The sequence below is a fragment of the Plectropomus leopardus genome, chromosome 12, assembly GCF_008729295.1.
Source record: "Plectropomus leopardus isolate mb chromosome 12, YSFRI_Pleo_2.0, whole genome shotgun sequence".
Lineage (NCBI taxonomy): Eukaryota > Metazoa > Chordata > Actinopteri > Perciformes > Serranidae > Plectropomus > Plectropomus leopardus.
In genome coordinates, this window is record NC_056474.1 from 28,342,135 (window position 1) to 28,359,590 (window position 17,456).

Consider the following 17,456-nt stretch of genomic DNA (forward strand, 5'->3'; position numbering starts at 1 on the left):
AAACAAATTTTCAGGTAGGTTGTTCTTTTTTATTTATTTATTTTCTTTTTACTAATTTCCTACCAAGCCAATTTGCTAAGGTTTCAAAGGGTTAACTTGTGCCTGACTGACAATCAGCACTTTTGTTCAGAGCTAATAACCTGTCACCACACTGAATGAATATCTCCACCTAGTGAGCAAATCTCAAACTGCATCCACCTGCAGCCCCAAAGATTGAGAAACGGTAGCACAGGTTGCAGGGAAAAAAAATCATCACATTTTTAGCATGGGCCTTGAGATATATATATATAGAGAGAGAGAGAGAGAGAGATTTTCTATGGATTTAGCTTAAATTACAGATTAAATAAAACTACAGGTATGCATACTTGCAGACTTTATATTTTGAGCAACAGACGTTAAACATGTCTTCAAAGACCTTTGATGCATCTGCAGAGTATGTTTCCTGTGTCATGCTTACATAACAGCATGTGCATACCTCTCCCCACACAATGCATTTTCCCCTTATATGGCATAAATCCCAAGCTTTGGAAGGGCTCCTTATGTATAGAAAATATAAGGAGTGTGCAGACAACTGATGAGTGCGACAAGGCCTCAACTGGAGATGAAGGAGATGAATAAGCTGCCAGACAGGATGGAGAGAGCAGGAGCCTCTACTGATGCCAGGATTAAAAAGGGCATGTGTAGCTCAGGCCGCATACATTCAAATGGCTTTCCTGCATCTTTTTTCTAACTCATTCCCCTTTTTCTTATACTACCCCGATCTTTGCCTCTTTTTTCCTCAATTTCTTTCCCTCCACCTCTTGTTCTCTTTTAAGAAGTGTATGTGGCTTCCCTTCTGGCAGGCTGTCCGTGAGATAAGTGTCTGCATGTGTATGAGAGCATGTGTGTATCTGTGTGCTACATCTTGTTACTGCATTACATCGCACACACACAGACAGAATACAAAACTATTTGACTCTAACATGAAATAAACCAATCTTTTTAATCATCTTATGAATTTAAAACGTCCTTGTGAGGACTACAGATCCATTTAAATTATTTTTTTAGCCCCAGCCTTATCCTAAAATTACTCAATTCACATTTAAACTCTACCCGCGAACACTGGAGCAGAAACTCACCTTAGCTATAACTCTTAGTGTAATGTCTAGCTCCTAAATAACCCTGAATTACCTTGGTCAGTAAGCATGTCACACCCAACACATTTAGTGAGTGGTTAGTACAGTATGTGAGGACTTCACTTGGAAATAAACTCACTCTTTCCCTGAGGACTATAAATACATGTGGAGAATAAATTGTGGTCACGAACTTCTGACTTAGCCCTCATTTGACCCACTGGCCTTGTCTGACTTATGATAAGGACATACTGCAGAATCACTTTGGAAGAATTTAATTACTTGGAATACCTAAGGTAGCGTAGAAACCAACCTAAAGTGTTTAGGTTGACATAAATGGGTTTATAATATGGATTACATTATGTGAAGGTACATCAAAGGTACTATGATTTGAAATATTTAGCACAAACTAATGAAAATAAATAAAATAAATATACTGTTTAAGGGAATACTCAACCCCCCAGATGATCATTTGTATATCAATTACGCATCCAGTGGTACACTGAATACTATAAGAAAATGTTGTTTTTCTCGCATGCCTTCACGGTGAACGAAGAATCCAAAAAGGAAGAGTCTTGATGAATTGAAGTCATAGGGGGCCACATTTATTGACAGCAAAACTATATCATAACATCTGTTTACAAACTCACACCTAACTTGTGCAGTGCCATCCATGTCTAATTTATTCAGTGGCATACTCAGTACTTCAAAAATACATGCATTTTCATTAAAACTGTATTATTCAAAACACTTCAGCATACTTTGCACCAGCACACTACTTGTTTGTGCTGTGTTTTAAATAGGATGCAGTGTTTTAAACAGGAATATTTTAGTGTGAATGTATTTTTTGGGAAGTACAGACCATTCAACTAGATAAACAGGACTTATATTGTACTGCACGAGTTGTGTGAGACTTTGTAAATAATATTTTGATATTGTTTTGCTGTTGTTAAATGCGATCCCCTACTTGCTCAATACATCCAGAATTTTTCTCAATTTTTAGATTCTTTGTTTAGCAGAGGCATGCAACACACATGTTTTCTTTCCATATTAAATACAACACTGGGTGAGAACTTTATATACAAATGATCATTTGGGAGCGAAGTATTTCTCTAATAAATTTCTTACAATGTAGCCTACTTGATTTCACCCCGTTCTGTTGGTTGTGATGCTTGAAAGAGTAAACAGTTTTAGGGAAATTTGCTGGTTTGCTATTTTACCCACAGTCACATAACAAGATCAATTCCATTTGTTCAAGACAGAGATGGCTAAGTGAGGTGTGTAGCCTAGCTTAGCACAGAATGTCTATTTTTTCAACAACTAGCTAAAAAAACAAAAACAAACAAAAACACCCCAAACAAACAAAAAGTCAGAGATTACTTCAAACTGTCAAATTTGTGCGAATAAATTTTGCTACAAGTTCAAAGTGAATGCTAACGGGCTTCTTTTGGTCAATGTTAGCTTCACATGTTGAAGCAAACTACTAGTTCAAACACATGGTCTCTCTCTCTTTTTCTACATTTTTTTAAAGACACCAACTTTTAAATGTGACACTTTGGCGATGTCGGAAAGCAGCTTTAAAGGAAATCGATTAGCTACTGTATTTCCCCCTGCTTAAATTGGTGCTAAATTTAGTTAGGCTAAACACATTAGCTAAAAGCACACAGAAATCATCTTGCGAGCTAAAGTTACAGCTAGTATCTGCTTTATCCTGTTTGTGGCAAATTACATTTTATTGTCTCCCAATTCCATAATACCATGGGAATTGTAAAATACTACAACCAAAAGTGGCCTCATGCACATATATTGTTTTTGCAGTTAGTAAACAAGAACTCATACGATCCTGTTTTATTCTGACAGGAAATGATGCAATTTGTGCAACATAAGGCGTCAATCAAACCAGGACTTTGACTGACACTGACAATTAAACTTCATAAAGAGAAAAGCAAACATTTTTCCAAAGATGATTCCTTGTTTGTACTCATTGGTCTTTCTGGAGCTGTCTCACCACATTCGCAATTACTCTAATCTCCTCCAGCTGTGTGAGTACATTTGAGTGAGTGTGACTATTTCCTTTGTGCAATGCATTGTGGGACAATTGCTTTCAGCAGCAGCACACTGAAAAAGCAAGTACTTTTAGTATGAATAGTTAACTTTTTGAGTATGCTTTTACTAACTTTCTACTCCTGAACACTATACATGCAAGAAATGTTTAAAACGATTCAACAACTATATTATCACAAATAAAGTGAGGCAGGGATTTGCTTTACCTTCAATCGAAACACATCTGACAGTGCAGGAGCTTCTTTTACAACTAATTTGGACTGAGATCTGGGAACTGGGTCTGTTTAGTTTATATCATGTTGCTTAGTTTACATGTTCATGAGAGAAAACAAGAGAGTGACTTACATGTATGTGGTGTCAGGCTCCAGGCAGCGAATGATCATACTGATGGAGGAGGACAGGAGGTTAGGGATGTCCCCTAGCATCACACATGGAGACCTGGCCCCAGACAGGATGTCATCCACAAAGCTCAAAAGGGTTTCTGTGGCAGAGAGAAACACATCTGTGTTGAGAAGTTATAATTCATCCAAGGACTTCATCTGAACATGATAAATGGACACTTAAAGAAGACACTTGAAATGTAATGATTAAAAGTTTAGGGATTTGTTCTCAAAACAGTTTTATTTCTTGTCTATTTTCTCGACTTTCTCTTTTTAAAGGGATAGTTCAGATTTTTTTTGAAGTGTGGTTTAATGGGGTATATATCCATAGAAGATTTATTATATACAGTAGATGTCAGTCGGCACACTTCCAGATTAGAGAAGCAGGCAGGAGTCCAACATGAAAGCTTAGCAATCTACTGCTGTGGATGGGACAACAAAACAAAAAATATTTTAACAATCTAAAAAAGTCCCACCTAAAACAATCAATATCAGTTTAAGCGTAAGCAAAATTAAGAGTATTTTCTCTGCTTTACCTTAGTGTCACACAGTGATTTCCAAATGGAAAACTATGGTGTTATGTCACTCTCTTCAAAGACAGACTCCATTAAGAAAAATGTAAATTATTTAAACACAAAGCCTGCTGGTGTATTGCTACCTCAGGAATATAGTTTGTTTGTGTTACTGTGTGACTTGGGCGTTTGAAAGGATAAGTTTGGATCCACCAAAGTCACACAATTACACAAACTAACAAGACGATCAAAGCAACCGTAGATCATCAGCTCCCGTGTTCAGATAGCTAAAATTACTGTTTTTTTCAATAGAGTCTGGTGGATTTGACAAGAGCAAAGATGATTAACTGAAGTAGTTAACAGCGTCCTTGCCAAGATGTGCTGTCCAAAGGAAAGGTAAAATGGTGAAAATACTATTAATATAGCGTACACTTAAACAGATATACATTTTTGGGGTGGGTTGTTTTTTAGGTTGTGAAAATAGCCTGTGTGTTGTTGCTGACCCCCATTCACAACCGTACATTGCTTCGCTTCTGTGTGGATCTCCAGCCTGCATCTCCAAACTGGAGGCATTCCGACTGACATCTACTGTACATAATACACGGACTATGGATGAGTAATCTATACAACCCTTCTATAAATCAGAACTATGCCCTTAAGAACTTTTCCACTAAGAGCAGTTTTGCCCAGATACAAAAATCTTAATTTACGTCAAAAGCTATTATTTCGACTTGACAACAGTATGCCTATATTAAGCAAACATTTTGCATGATTGAGTGACTTAACACATTTTAAGGTACTAAAGTAAAGGCTACATACAGCATGTACAGGACTGGGATATGCCTGTTGCGTCTAGTTTAATACAGCTTGACATTAGACACTGCTGCACTGTAAACAGACACCTTAACGAAATGTAAAACAGGTGTTGTGCTCTACTAAGACACGCACACTGTAAGTACAGTTTGTACATGAAGGGCCTGTCTATGGAAGTGAAAATGTCAGGTGCTGTTTTTAATAGTTCTAGTGCTGATTTTTATTTCTTTTTTCATGGGCAGAGAGTCTGTCAACCGTGAAAATGTCTTCCTTTAATATCACGTGTGACAATGACATTTTATTGAATGAATGACCAGATACAAGCCTAGTCAGATACATTTAACAGCAGGAATCAGGTTGTCAAACACACTTGCTGAGTGAATGAAAGCCATTAACTTTCATTCACTCTGAGGAATGCAAAAAGAACAGAGTGTTCAGTGTCACACAGTCCATTCAGTGACCTTTACTGTTGCAGATGGGTGTTCAAGGGCACCTTAATGCGTGATGCTGAGGGAAAAGAGTTTTACTCATTCACTGTCCACCCACTTTACCCCAGCAGATTCAAAACACCAAACTTTCGCTAAAAACTTTTTTTCTCACCTCTAGTCTACCACCGTTTGCATAATCTGCAATCGTCTGGACAGCTTAAAAAAAAAAAAGTCTTTGACGTCATCTACAAGGTTATAAAAACAACACACACATTAAGTAGGTGTCAAAACCTTAAAAAAAAACCCAATAAAATAAAGGTGAAGAGAAACTCTTGCGTAAAACAAATTTACAATACACTATTTTTAGTTTACATGTGTAACACGATTAAAAAAAGGAACTTTGGGCAAAGACACTGGGTGGTTTTAACTATCAGCATTATCTACCTATGACAAAAGGTTTGTAAAATAGAGACTGTTTTCAGAGTATTTAGTTTTATCAAATTTAGTCATTGCAGAAATGAGAGTAGCGTATATACACATGTACATAGCGACCACCCACCTCAGCAGGGGGGTTACCATATTACCAGTGATACCCCACCAACCACGGGCAAAATCTGGCTCCAAGCAGGGTGCCAGGAGGCCCTTCAACCATTTTGTTATTCACAATGAAAATAAAGTGATTCATTCTGGGGTATTTTTTTTTTCTTACCTTTTGTATACATAAGCTGCCAGAGTGCATAAAAGACATCGACATACAACATTTTTGTTTATCTAAAAGAGTGCCCGTGCAGGATATGGGACCTAAAATCTTAAAAATGTCCAGAAATCTAGAAATGCCCTAGAAATGTTCTAAAATCTTAGAAACATCCTTCAAATTCTTTAAACATCCTAAAATCATGGAAATGTCCTAAAAAAAATCCTAGAAACGTGCCCAAATCCTAGAAATTTACTAAAATCCTAGAAATATCCTAAAACTCTTGAAACATGGTAATATCCTAGAAATTCCCCCAAAATCTTAGAAATGTCCTAAAATCCCAGAAACATCTTAAAATCCTACAAACAACCTTAAAATCCTAAAAATGTCCTAAAATCTTAGGAAACTCCTTAAATCCTAGAGACATCCCCAAACCCTAGAAACATCGTAATATCCTAGAAATGTCCTAAAATCTCAAAAATGTCCTACAATTCTAGAAACATGTAAGGGGTTGCTGGTCTCTGGCCTCTTGTCATTTTTACAAAAGTGAACCCCAAGTAAAGCAAGTTGATTACTCCTTCCATGTACCTTCCTAAAACTGCAAAATCCCAGTTACAGTATTTCATATAATCTATGGTATTAATTGCACATAGGAGATTTTTGTTCTCTGACGTTAGCCTTATAGGCAGATCCTCCTTCACAGCGAATGGTTTAATTCCCTGAGGAGATGCACTGCCTTTAAAAATCAACTCAGAAAAAAAAGCTCCTTCCCTTGCTCTTGTTCCATACCTTAAGCCAGGATCTAGATAATTATGCACAAGCACAACTAAAGATGTAAATGAACATACCAGGCACATTATTAAATTTTTTCAGGAAGATAGCTGCAAGCTAACTAGAGGGAAAGACGGAAATGATGACTATGGTGTAATGTTTGTTTACAGTGTTCATCGGCAGCTGAGGCACCACAGGGTTTCACAGTGCTGATCAATGCCAGACCAACGTTACCTCAACAGGTGCAAAGGTTCCAAACTCTTTTAACACGCAAGGTTGTCCAGTGGTGTTTTGGTCTGTGAAAACACCAGTGGTGGAAAGTAAAGCAGCACATTTACTCAAGTACGACGACTAAGTCCATTTCAGGCTGTTTTGTATTTATATTCCCAAACAATTCAGAGGGAAACATTGCATTTTTTTTATCTCGTACATTTATGTAAAGTAGACTTCATTATTGATTCAGAGTGGATGTTTGTGCCAAATTCGGAAAAAAAATCCATCAAGGTGAGCTATTATGTTATGCTATATTATGTTCGCAAGTATAAACTAGCAGGAAGGTTACAGTGGTATGGGCTTTTGGCCACTAAAATCTAATCAAATCTTGGTTGTGTCCTATTGGATGTTTGGGCCAAATTTGAGTGAAGCAGCTATAGCTACATAGATTGTGACAGTGCACCTCATGTAAATAGCATGTATTTTTTTTCAATATGCCAAATATGGTAGAAGGGATTATAGTATTATTATAGTATAGGGATCATTTGGTGGAAAATACTAAAAATAACAAATTCCAGAAATAATTCAATGCATGTTTTTAAGCTTTGTTCAAAAAATTGCAAGTTGAATGGGTTTCATTGGTGCATTTTTTGCACTTAACAGTATGAATGTAACAATTCTGTTTACACAGTGTATCTTATTGTAGACAAGATTAAACAAAAATACACAATCTTGCCAAAATTCATGCCATATGGATGAACACAGCCAAAATTATCAAAAAACGAAGAATGAAAAGAGCGTAAAATGCGCCAAACAGTCCACAGGGGTTAAACCGGTGTCATAGTGTAGCCTTTATTACATCAGTGTGTTACTGAAGTAAAATTTCGATGCAAGAGTTTTACGTGTAATGAGGTACAGTATCCTTAAGTTGAAGGAGTGATGGGTACAATATACCACCTACCAACCACTACACCACTGAATCAAGGATAACACCTGAGACTTGAGAGAGAAGCAACCCTCTGACCTCCAACCCTCCTCCTCCATCACCTCCTCGTCAGGGCTTCTCTTCTGTTCCCCAGGCTGCTGGTGACACATGCAGCCAGCTATGTTTTCCCAGCTGGCACTGCGTACGTCAAAAGGGCATCTGGCCACCGAGGTGTGTGTTTCACTGTAAGGGGAAAAACCTTCTGCTTGGAAAAGCCAAGTCTGCGTGTGTGAGTGTGCGAAGGTGTTGTGAAGTGATGGGTGCTGCTCTGAGGTGGTCATCTGTGACCCTCTACTACACAAGCAGTGCCTGTCTATGTGTATTTACACAATATGTGTGTGAAGTGATGGACGTCCCGAGGTGGTCACCTGCGCCTTTCCTCAACAAGAGCTTTCCCTCTCTGTGTGCCTTCGTGTGTGTGTGTGTGTGTAAATATGTGTATGTGTGAGTGATGGATGCTCCGAGGTGGTCACCTATGTCTTCCCTGTCGACTCTGGCCGGTGTCACCAGCTGGTAAACAGCAGGCCGGGTGCCACGGAGTCATGGAGAGAGAGACTGAGGATGAAAAAAAGGTGTGTAGCAGCTGTCAGAGAGAGGTGTTTACCCAGCACAGAGACTGACACGCGAGTGAAAGATATAAACAGTGCTGGAGATGTAAATGAAAAGTGACATTGTGAGGCTTTGCACCACTTAGCATATTAATTGCAAAGCCGTTTGGAATGTCTATCTAGCGTGTAAGGAGGCGTATAAAAAGGAAACTGTTTGAAACTTCGCCGGAGAACGCAGTTTGGAAATATGTTGAGTAATTCTCTCAATATCCGAACAAGTTGAGCTCTGAATGGGAAATTGCGACTAAAATCAATCTTCATATTCAGTTACAGTCTGTCTGAGCAACATAAGCTATTCAGTTTGGATTTGTGGATGTAGTAACTACACTGTAAAATCTGACAAGTTGATCTTACTTAAAATAATCTTGGAAAGTGATTGCCTTGAAAAGGCAATCGCATATCAGGCTTCCGCGGCGGGTGCCATCCGGCCGGCCAGCAGCGTAAAATAACACTGGAACTGTTTCTGCCTACATCCAAATTCTCAGCTGATGCCGTCCGGACGTTATGATTTCGTAAAGTTGTTGCATCTTAAAAATGGCAAATGGAATAAGTGTTCGCAAACGTTAGCAAATTCAGTAAACCAAATTAGCTTGACTTAACTTGATCATCTCAAACTTAAGAATTAGATGTAAAGCAAACATAAAGTAAGACTATTAGTAATATTAACTTACATCGTTCAAGGTAATCGGTTTCCTAGGTTTTTAAAAAGTAAAATCACCTTGTCAGAGTTCACAGTGTACTGTATTTTGCACTGACTGTGTTTGCCACAACTGCCTCATTCTGCATGCCTTTATGAGGTGAACTAGAGGACCCGTAATACAATCAGTATAAGAACTGATGTACTCTTTTTCTTAAGCATTCATGGAGCAAATTCAGTTTCTAGCTTTTTATTATTTCCCCTCTCAGCTACAGCAGAAAACAAGAAAAACACAGGACAGAAAGGGGTTAAACAGTTTCCTGTGTTTGTTTTTCTGTCACAATTCACTGTGAGAGCGCTGATTCTAAGGGCTTGGTACATTAATAGATTGACAGCCTGTTTCTTTTTACTTCACCTCATGATCACTGCAGCTGAACAATGGAGCGCTTTTTGAACAGGGCTTTAATGAGTGAGCCAGCTACAGTATACTGTATTGTTTCTTTATATTGACCTCAACAGATGTTCCAATTTAGATGAAAAAGCTTGATATTTGATATGACCCCTCAAAAAAAAAAAAAAAACCCCAAAAAACAAATGCGTTTCTCTAATAAGGTTTCCCTATTGTCGACATTGTCTGTCGGATGGATGGGTGGTTTATTTACATTGTGATTCTCTACACTATAAAATCTGACAAGTTGACTTAATTTAAAAAAAAAAAAATCTGGGAAAGGGGGTGCCTTGAAAAATGTAAGTAAATATAGCTGTCTAAGTCTTAATTTATTTGCTTTATATCTAATTGGTGAGTGTAATGTAGTCATATTTATTTGTTTTCATTAGGCATATTTTACATTCGCAGTTTCAATTGCAGTTTGAAAGTTAATGGAAATCCATCTAGTGACTACATTTTTTAAGTATGACATCTTTTACTTCAATATAGGACTATCTGATGGCTGATAGACATGAAGATTCCCCCAGTAAAAACATTATCGATTTTGTAAAGTTGTTGCAGCTTAAAAATGACTGATTTTATTTAATCAATCTATCTAAGTTTTAGCAACTTAAGTAAACCAAGTATACTGTGATAGATATATGTGTATATATTCTACCCGTTGCATCTGCCGGTTGTATTTTATTAACATGTTCACATAACAGAACTCACAGATCTCCTAACTTATTAGCAACTTATTATTGGCAAAAATCCTCTTTTTCATGATCAAGTTTAGTCAGATTAACCTGGTTTACTGAAGTTGCCAACACTTGGCAACACTAACTCTACTTACTAATCATTTTTCTTTTCAAATCGTGGTGGCTCAATAAAGTTTTGTCGTGTTGAATGGAAAAGCTGTTGATAAAGATGATATACTGCAAGCAGATTCTTAGGTTTAGCATGAAGCCAATATGAGGCTTTAACAGTCTCACTTACGAAACTCGAGTCAACTAGCAGGATGTATCCTTCTGCTGCAGGGAGGATGGAAATGCTGTGCAAAGAAACATGATAGGGCAGTTTGTTGAAAAAAATAAGTAGCTTTTGAAGATGCGCACTCAGTTTGACTAACTCAGATTGCTGGAGCTTCGTATGAACGTGATCATGTTAAAAGACGTCGACTGTTGGTCGGAGATGAGATGTAAACCGTCCTCTCTGGTGTTGAACTCTGATGCTTTTTACACCCATTCATTCACAACAGCCTCTGCTCAGAGAGAATACGAGCAGTCAGACTAATAGACAGGTTGTAAATAGACCCAGATTAGCCAAATTTATTAGGAAGACAGAATGGAGACGTACGGTGAATCTGATGTAAGCATCCATTACAGTTTACAGACTGGCCCCCTGGTTCAACTTTAACCTACAATACTTGTTCTTAGCCTGCTCGTTCAGACTCCACTGCAGCAGTGTCAGTGTGTTCCCAGATCTCAGAGATTTGCTGAGTACGAAGTGAACTAAAACATAAGACCCCAAGTCGTGATACACAGGAATTCTCCTGCTGTCCAGAAAATCCGTTATATTGCTCTCCTGAACCATATTTCATGTTTGGCTTCGCCTCAATCAGTGATGTCAAGGCACGTACTTTGCCTTTGGCCGTGTCAGACGGACTGTGATTAAAAAGTTGTTAGCCAAGTACAGATGGGTGATCCATTATCACATACTCACATCTCTGTGTGCTCTCACTCCCAAACCACTTTCCTCACATGTTGTAAAGTTGTGCAGGAGAAGACTCAAAAACCGACTGAACCCTTTAACAAGCTCAAAGTCACAAGCTCATTAAAACACAGCGTTGGTGCAGATATGGGTGTCTGAAAATATGAAAGGACCTTGGAGCCTTTGGATCTTTTTAGACTGTGGTGGACTCATAACATTATTACTCTGTGGGCTCAAAAGCTGCCATCCATCCACTCTTTATCTGTCCGATCTTTCCTGTCAATCCTATCTTCCCTGCCTATAAAAACCACCTGACGCAGCAGAACTCCAGTACCCAGCCCAGTGAAAACAGTTTGAGGATCCCTGCTGTGCACTGTCATGGCGAGAGGAATGCTTTATGTGGGTGGCCTGCTGGCCAGGAGAACATCAAGTGCACCTAAGTCGACTACATCAAATATCTCAGTCAAAGGAGACGCGTAACTCTGCAAACACTGTGTGCTGCCATGGCATTTATGGACACGACTCAACATCAGTTGGATCAGAAAAAAATACATAGAAACAAAATGTTTCTCTAGTGCCTTGATTGCTGACAGACAGCTAAAAAAATGAAATTGATTCTGGAAGTGAATCAGAGCAGTACTTCATCCTTGACGGCTGCTGACTTGGCCAGCGTGTGACAGGTACTGTGAACTTGAAGAAAACAGTATGTGAGGAATTCAGAACTTTTGCAGATTATTTCATTTATAGGTGTAATTCCTGAGCCGTTGTATCATTGTTAATCTCTGCCCAGGTTGCAAAGTGATTGTTGTGATTGCAATTCCTCTGAATAGATGCATAAACCTCCCCAAGAAATCTACAACTTTACCAGGGCAAAGATTTACAGTGAGCCACAGTACAAAAAGGAAATCCATTTCTCATTGTTGAATCGACTCTAAAGCCATTATTATCCATCAAAATCTTTATAGTCTTTATGTTTAGTGAGAAAAAAAAGTAATCGTATAAAGGGAACAGATTGTGGCAAAAAAGCAGCTGAATGACACCTTGAATCCAAAAAGGAAATTGGAGGTCTGATGATTTATCCCATCTTGGAAGAGACTGTTGGCGAGAAACAATGAGCACATTTTGCATAGTTTTTCAAAACATATTGAAATGTATTTTCTCTCAGCTGGTGTAACAGGCTGTGATTTCCACCATCCAAGGAACATGATGCCGCATTTAATTTTTACTGCGCAGGGCAGCCAGCTCATCCTGAGATGATCTGGTTCATAGGCTGTTAAAGGTTCCGTTGGTAGCGGTTGTAAATCTGTCTTTTCAGCAAAATCAGTAAATCTGCTTGGATAGTTACTGATTGGGCATCAAAGATTTCAGGAAGCCACTTTCTGAGATACTGTTAAAGTTCAACTAAAAATATGATACTGAGAAAAACTGTTGTTTGATCATTTAAAGCTTACAACTAAAGGCACAGATCTGCTTGTTTTTGCACAGGCTTTCGAACCAACAAAACTACTGGAAATCAGACAAACATCCATGAAATTGCTCCTTCATGCTACAGTTAGATTAAGATTTCCAATGTTGGGGTTTTCATTTGGAAAAGCAGTGGATGAATTACTGTGGCTCAGATCGGCTGTGGATGATAAACATTTAATGAAAGTAAATAATGATAGCAATATTAATTGACCACACTCTAAATTTCACTCTCAATCAGCACTGTTAGATCACAGCTTGATGACTGTAACTAGGCATGGCAGACCTGTCAAGCTTCAAATTTCTCTACATGGTATAAAATGTGCATGGGGTTCTAATAATTATGATTGCTTATTGTTTTTTAGCATTTCCAAAACCAAAAACACAAAAGTAAAACTGTAAGGAATGGATTAATCTGTGTGTTCTATCTTCTACTGAAAGTTGCAAACTTATTTCAAGTTATTCATTTTGCATGTCATTTGCCCAATGTAACCTTAAAGAAATAGAAATAAAGAAAGGCTGAGGTAGACGTGATAAATGTTGATAACTCATAGCAACTGACCTGGCTGTTTGAAAAAGAGACATTTAAGATAGAAACTTATTTTGAGAAAGCTTGGGACATGAGAAAGGGAGCACTTTTCCACCAGGTGTACTATGTGTATTTAAGTATTTTTATTTGCCTATTTATTGAGTTTTTGAATATATTTTAGTTTTTTTTTCTTGGTCAGCTGTAATTATGATGTTTGACCAGCATTACCGTAAGCAGTTTCATGTAATTAAACATGTATAGTGGATTATTGTTCTCTTTAATGTAAAGGTGTCTAAAAATCCCATGGCGGCTGGGCCACTAAGTGGCATGAAACTAAAATAAAATCATTAATTCATTCATACACTGAACAGATAGACCCAGGCACATGGGCATGCAAAGATATACAGAGATACAAACAATACTAATATAACTGCCTTGTAGTTGTATGCCTCCGCTAAACAGACAAGTTGCATATACAGTTTACATCCATGTCTGTAAAAACGTGGATGCACCCGAACACAGGTTTTCATTTTATCATTTATTTAAATCATTTATGTGCAAATTAAAAGAGGCGTGAAGGAAAACACACCTAAGACCTAGAGCAGAAGATACAGAGCATGACCAAAGGTACCACCAAATTAATTGTGTCTTCAAAGATACCGGGTTTATATCAGGTGAAGTAACACTGAGTCCCATTTGCAATGGAAAATCATGTTATATGCGAAGCAATACGATGACACACACCACGGAGACCCAGTTTTCGTGGGGGAGAGCCACAACTCTGAGGAACTTGTCATTCAGCTGGAGTTGTTTACCCTCAGCATTCTTAAAGTATGATTTGTTGGAAAAACCAATGATTGCCAGGAGACTGATGTGAGTTATGGGATGTCTCACCTTTTGAAGTCCTGCCTGCTGTCGTCAGTTCAGTTGTGCAGACCCTAAGTGTGCGTGTGTGTGTAGCCCCTTCCAGCCAATCCACTGCTGTTTTTCTCTGCTTCTTAATGGAAAGGACAGGTGCTTTAAAGATGATAATGTTTTTACTGGGGGAATCTTAATGTCTATCAGCCATCAGATAGTCCTATATTGAAGTAAAAGATGTCACGCTTAAAAAATGTAGTCACTAGACGGATTTCCATTGACCTTCAAACTGCAATTGAAATTGCGAATGTAAAATACGCCTAATGAAAACACGTTCATTTAAAAAAAGAACAAAAAAACCCTCCTATTTATCACAAAGGTTTTTTTTCACTCAAGAGGTGGTATTTCTAGCAATTCAAAAAAGCTGTTTTTCACAAAAGTGCAATGGACACACCTCTTCTATGACTGTGCACTTGTCGGTAGGAACTGGCCTCCTCATGATGCAGCAGGCACTATAAGAGGTGTTATGCATCACATAACTCTTCAACTTGAGCAGATCATTCAGAAGTTTTGAATCCACAATTCCTCTGTGAAATCGTGAACTATCACCTCCCAGAAATTCCTCATACGTGGCAGCTGCATTAATCGCTGGCATAACACGCCTACGTCACCTTCCATTGGAAATAACGACGGCTAGTGTGGTGGCTTCTATAGAAATAAACCTGCCGATGTTTTGAACATCTATCACCATGCTTCTTGGAATGTTATTGCCATAGGAGAAGTAGGAAAACATCACTCAATGGAAATGCAGTCGTCTCGCAATTACGTTTTATCAACATTTCGAAAATATGGCTTAAGTTTTGCACAAATATGTAATAGAAACCTGCCTACTGAAATCCTTTCTTATATACTGTATGTTTTAAGTCGTGTCACTTTGTCACACCAAGCTTTTTGATAGCCTGTGAAGATGCTACAGCACATCCAAAATAAGTTAACAATCCCTCCTTATGATGTTGTTTTTCTCAAATCCTATACAGTGTTTTGAAAGCCATTCATTACACTGTGTTTTTAACAGACTCGGAAGCTCATTTAGTGATCGCTGCAGTGTTCTTCTGAACATCAAAATGGCAACTGAGATGTATTTCATAATGTGACAAGGTTAACCATGCCCCAAACATGAATGCGGACTGCAATTTAATTTTTTTCTTTTTCTTCTTCCTGCTATGATAGCACCATGTTTTGCATTGAAATCAGTCATCCACTTATGCAGGAGTCAAGTTTAGAGAGGCAAATATCATGAACTCGGTGAACTAAAAGGAGGGGGCAAAACAAGAGCGAGGCACAGAGAGGGAGAGAGCTAATGGGAAGTTTACAGAGCTGCACCACACACACACACACACACACACACACACACACAGACACTGCCTGTAATGGTAAACACTTCAGCCTAAATGTTCTCCACTCCTATAACAGGTTTCACTACAGGCTGCCTGGGAATTCATCCACTTCTGTTAAAGCAGACAGCTTCCTTGTAACTAGCTGTAATTGGCAGCTGCACCTACGCTTCACACACCTGGCTTCCTTGTGAGTTGCGTCTGGATGAGATCCAGGTTGCAGCTTTGAGTCGTCCGGACTCCAACAGGACCGGACCCCGAGCACACTGCAGGACACACACACACACACACACACACACACACACACACACACACACACACACACACACACACGCACACACACACACACAATTGGCAAAAGCCTTAACAAGCAACATCTGGATTTGGTTGTCTACCTTTCCATTGAATAAAAGGCAAAGCGAGCAGCAACACAACAACAACAGATCACCGACAAACCCGCCACTGTTGTTTCTTGGCACTTCAGCGCTGGTCACAACCACTACCAGACCATGTGGATTGGCCACACAGAGAGGACTGTTTTTAACTTTTGAAGAACATCTTATATGATATGAAGGGGTAATTGTGGAGGACCAGAAGGAGGAAGATAAGGAAGATGAGGACAAAGAACATGAGATGTCTTGAAGGTCTCTCAAAAAATGCCTTGTGTGAAAAAAGAAGGATCTCTGAGTGTTTTCTCACAATTTCTGACTGATATGTGTGCTGCCGAGCTGCCATGTGCGTCACGGCAACGTAATTTATAGAACATTACATCTTCAGAGAGGCGATAAATTGTTTTATAATTTGATAGAAGTGCGTCTGACCAAATTGATAGCAGTTGCTGTGAGAGTGCTTTGCACGCCAACCGTGAATTTAGCCAAATAGGTCAATAAAGGAATGAAACACCTTGGACAAAGGCGGATACAACAGTCTAATAGACAAGCATGGCCGTCATACCTTGTGAACAACTAAACAGTTACAAAACAATGAAACTAAACCTGCATGCCCGCATATTAGTACAAGTGGGTTATTTGAGGAAGGTCAGGATGTTGGCTTCTCTTTACATAACTGTTTTCTTTCATCACTCTTACTTCCTTCTTTCCCACTTTGCCTTTTTTTCTCACAAGTTGTCTAGATTGAGCTCCCCTCTCTCATGAGCAAATTACTTTTTTTTAAAGCGCTTCTGGAGTGTTTAGGCTGTCCGTCAGTCGTTCGTCTCACGCAACCAGCTCCTAGTTCTACAAATGTGTCAGCTCACACCGATTTCAGTGAAGCACAAACCCCAAAATGAGTCACTCAAATCATGCAGATTTCAAGCTTTGTATGAACTCGTGAACTGAACTACGACAATCAATCCCGGTCCACAGCCTCACTATGAACTTTTCTGTCTCACTGAAGTTTCAAAAACAATTCCTGTATACAGTTTTTTTGTCTATATAACCTGTAGTTTTGGTGATATTCCTTATATTAGACAGTGAAAATCATGATGAAGATGGACGCTGTCCTTTCAGCACCAAAGGCTGCTAAAAGGACAGCTACCTTTGTGGATAGTGATCGAGTTGTTATAATGGTTAGATTGCTTCTGTTGTGATTATACATCCTTCTTTTCATTCTTTTGACAATCCAGTCTTTTTATTCTTCCCTGGCAGTTAGTTAGAAACCACTCTAAACTCTTGGTTGAGCCACCAGACTCCCCTGGACCAGAGTCTGAGAATATTTTTGGGCTATCTTTTCCTTGTTTTGACCAGTGATTGGTGTGCAATGAAAGATACTTTTCTGTTCAACTTGCATTGTTTTTTGTGCAAAACAGCACAGACATGATGTTCAAGCTCACTGTTAACAGGTAACTCTTATTTATCT

At 38.7% G+C, this 17,456-nt stretch overlaps 1 protein-coding gene across 1 annotated transcript in view; it reads right to left on the bottom strand.

Annotated features, from left to right (window-relative positions):
* The window catches only part of astn1 (astrotactin 1), a 502,578-nt gene that overhangs the window by 18,643 nt on the left and 466,479 nt on the right, over nucleotides 1–17,456 (bottom strand). The window contains 1 exon segment of the mRNA XM_042497522.1: nucleotides 3,522–3,657. Coding sequence (XP_042353456.1) covers nucleotides 3,522–3,657 — 136 coding nt within the window.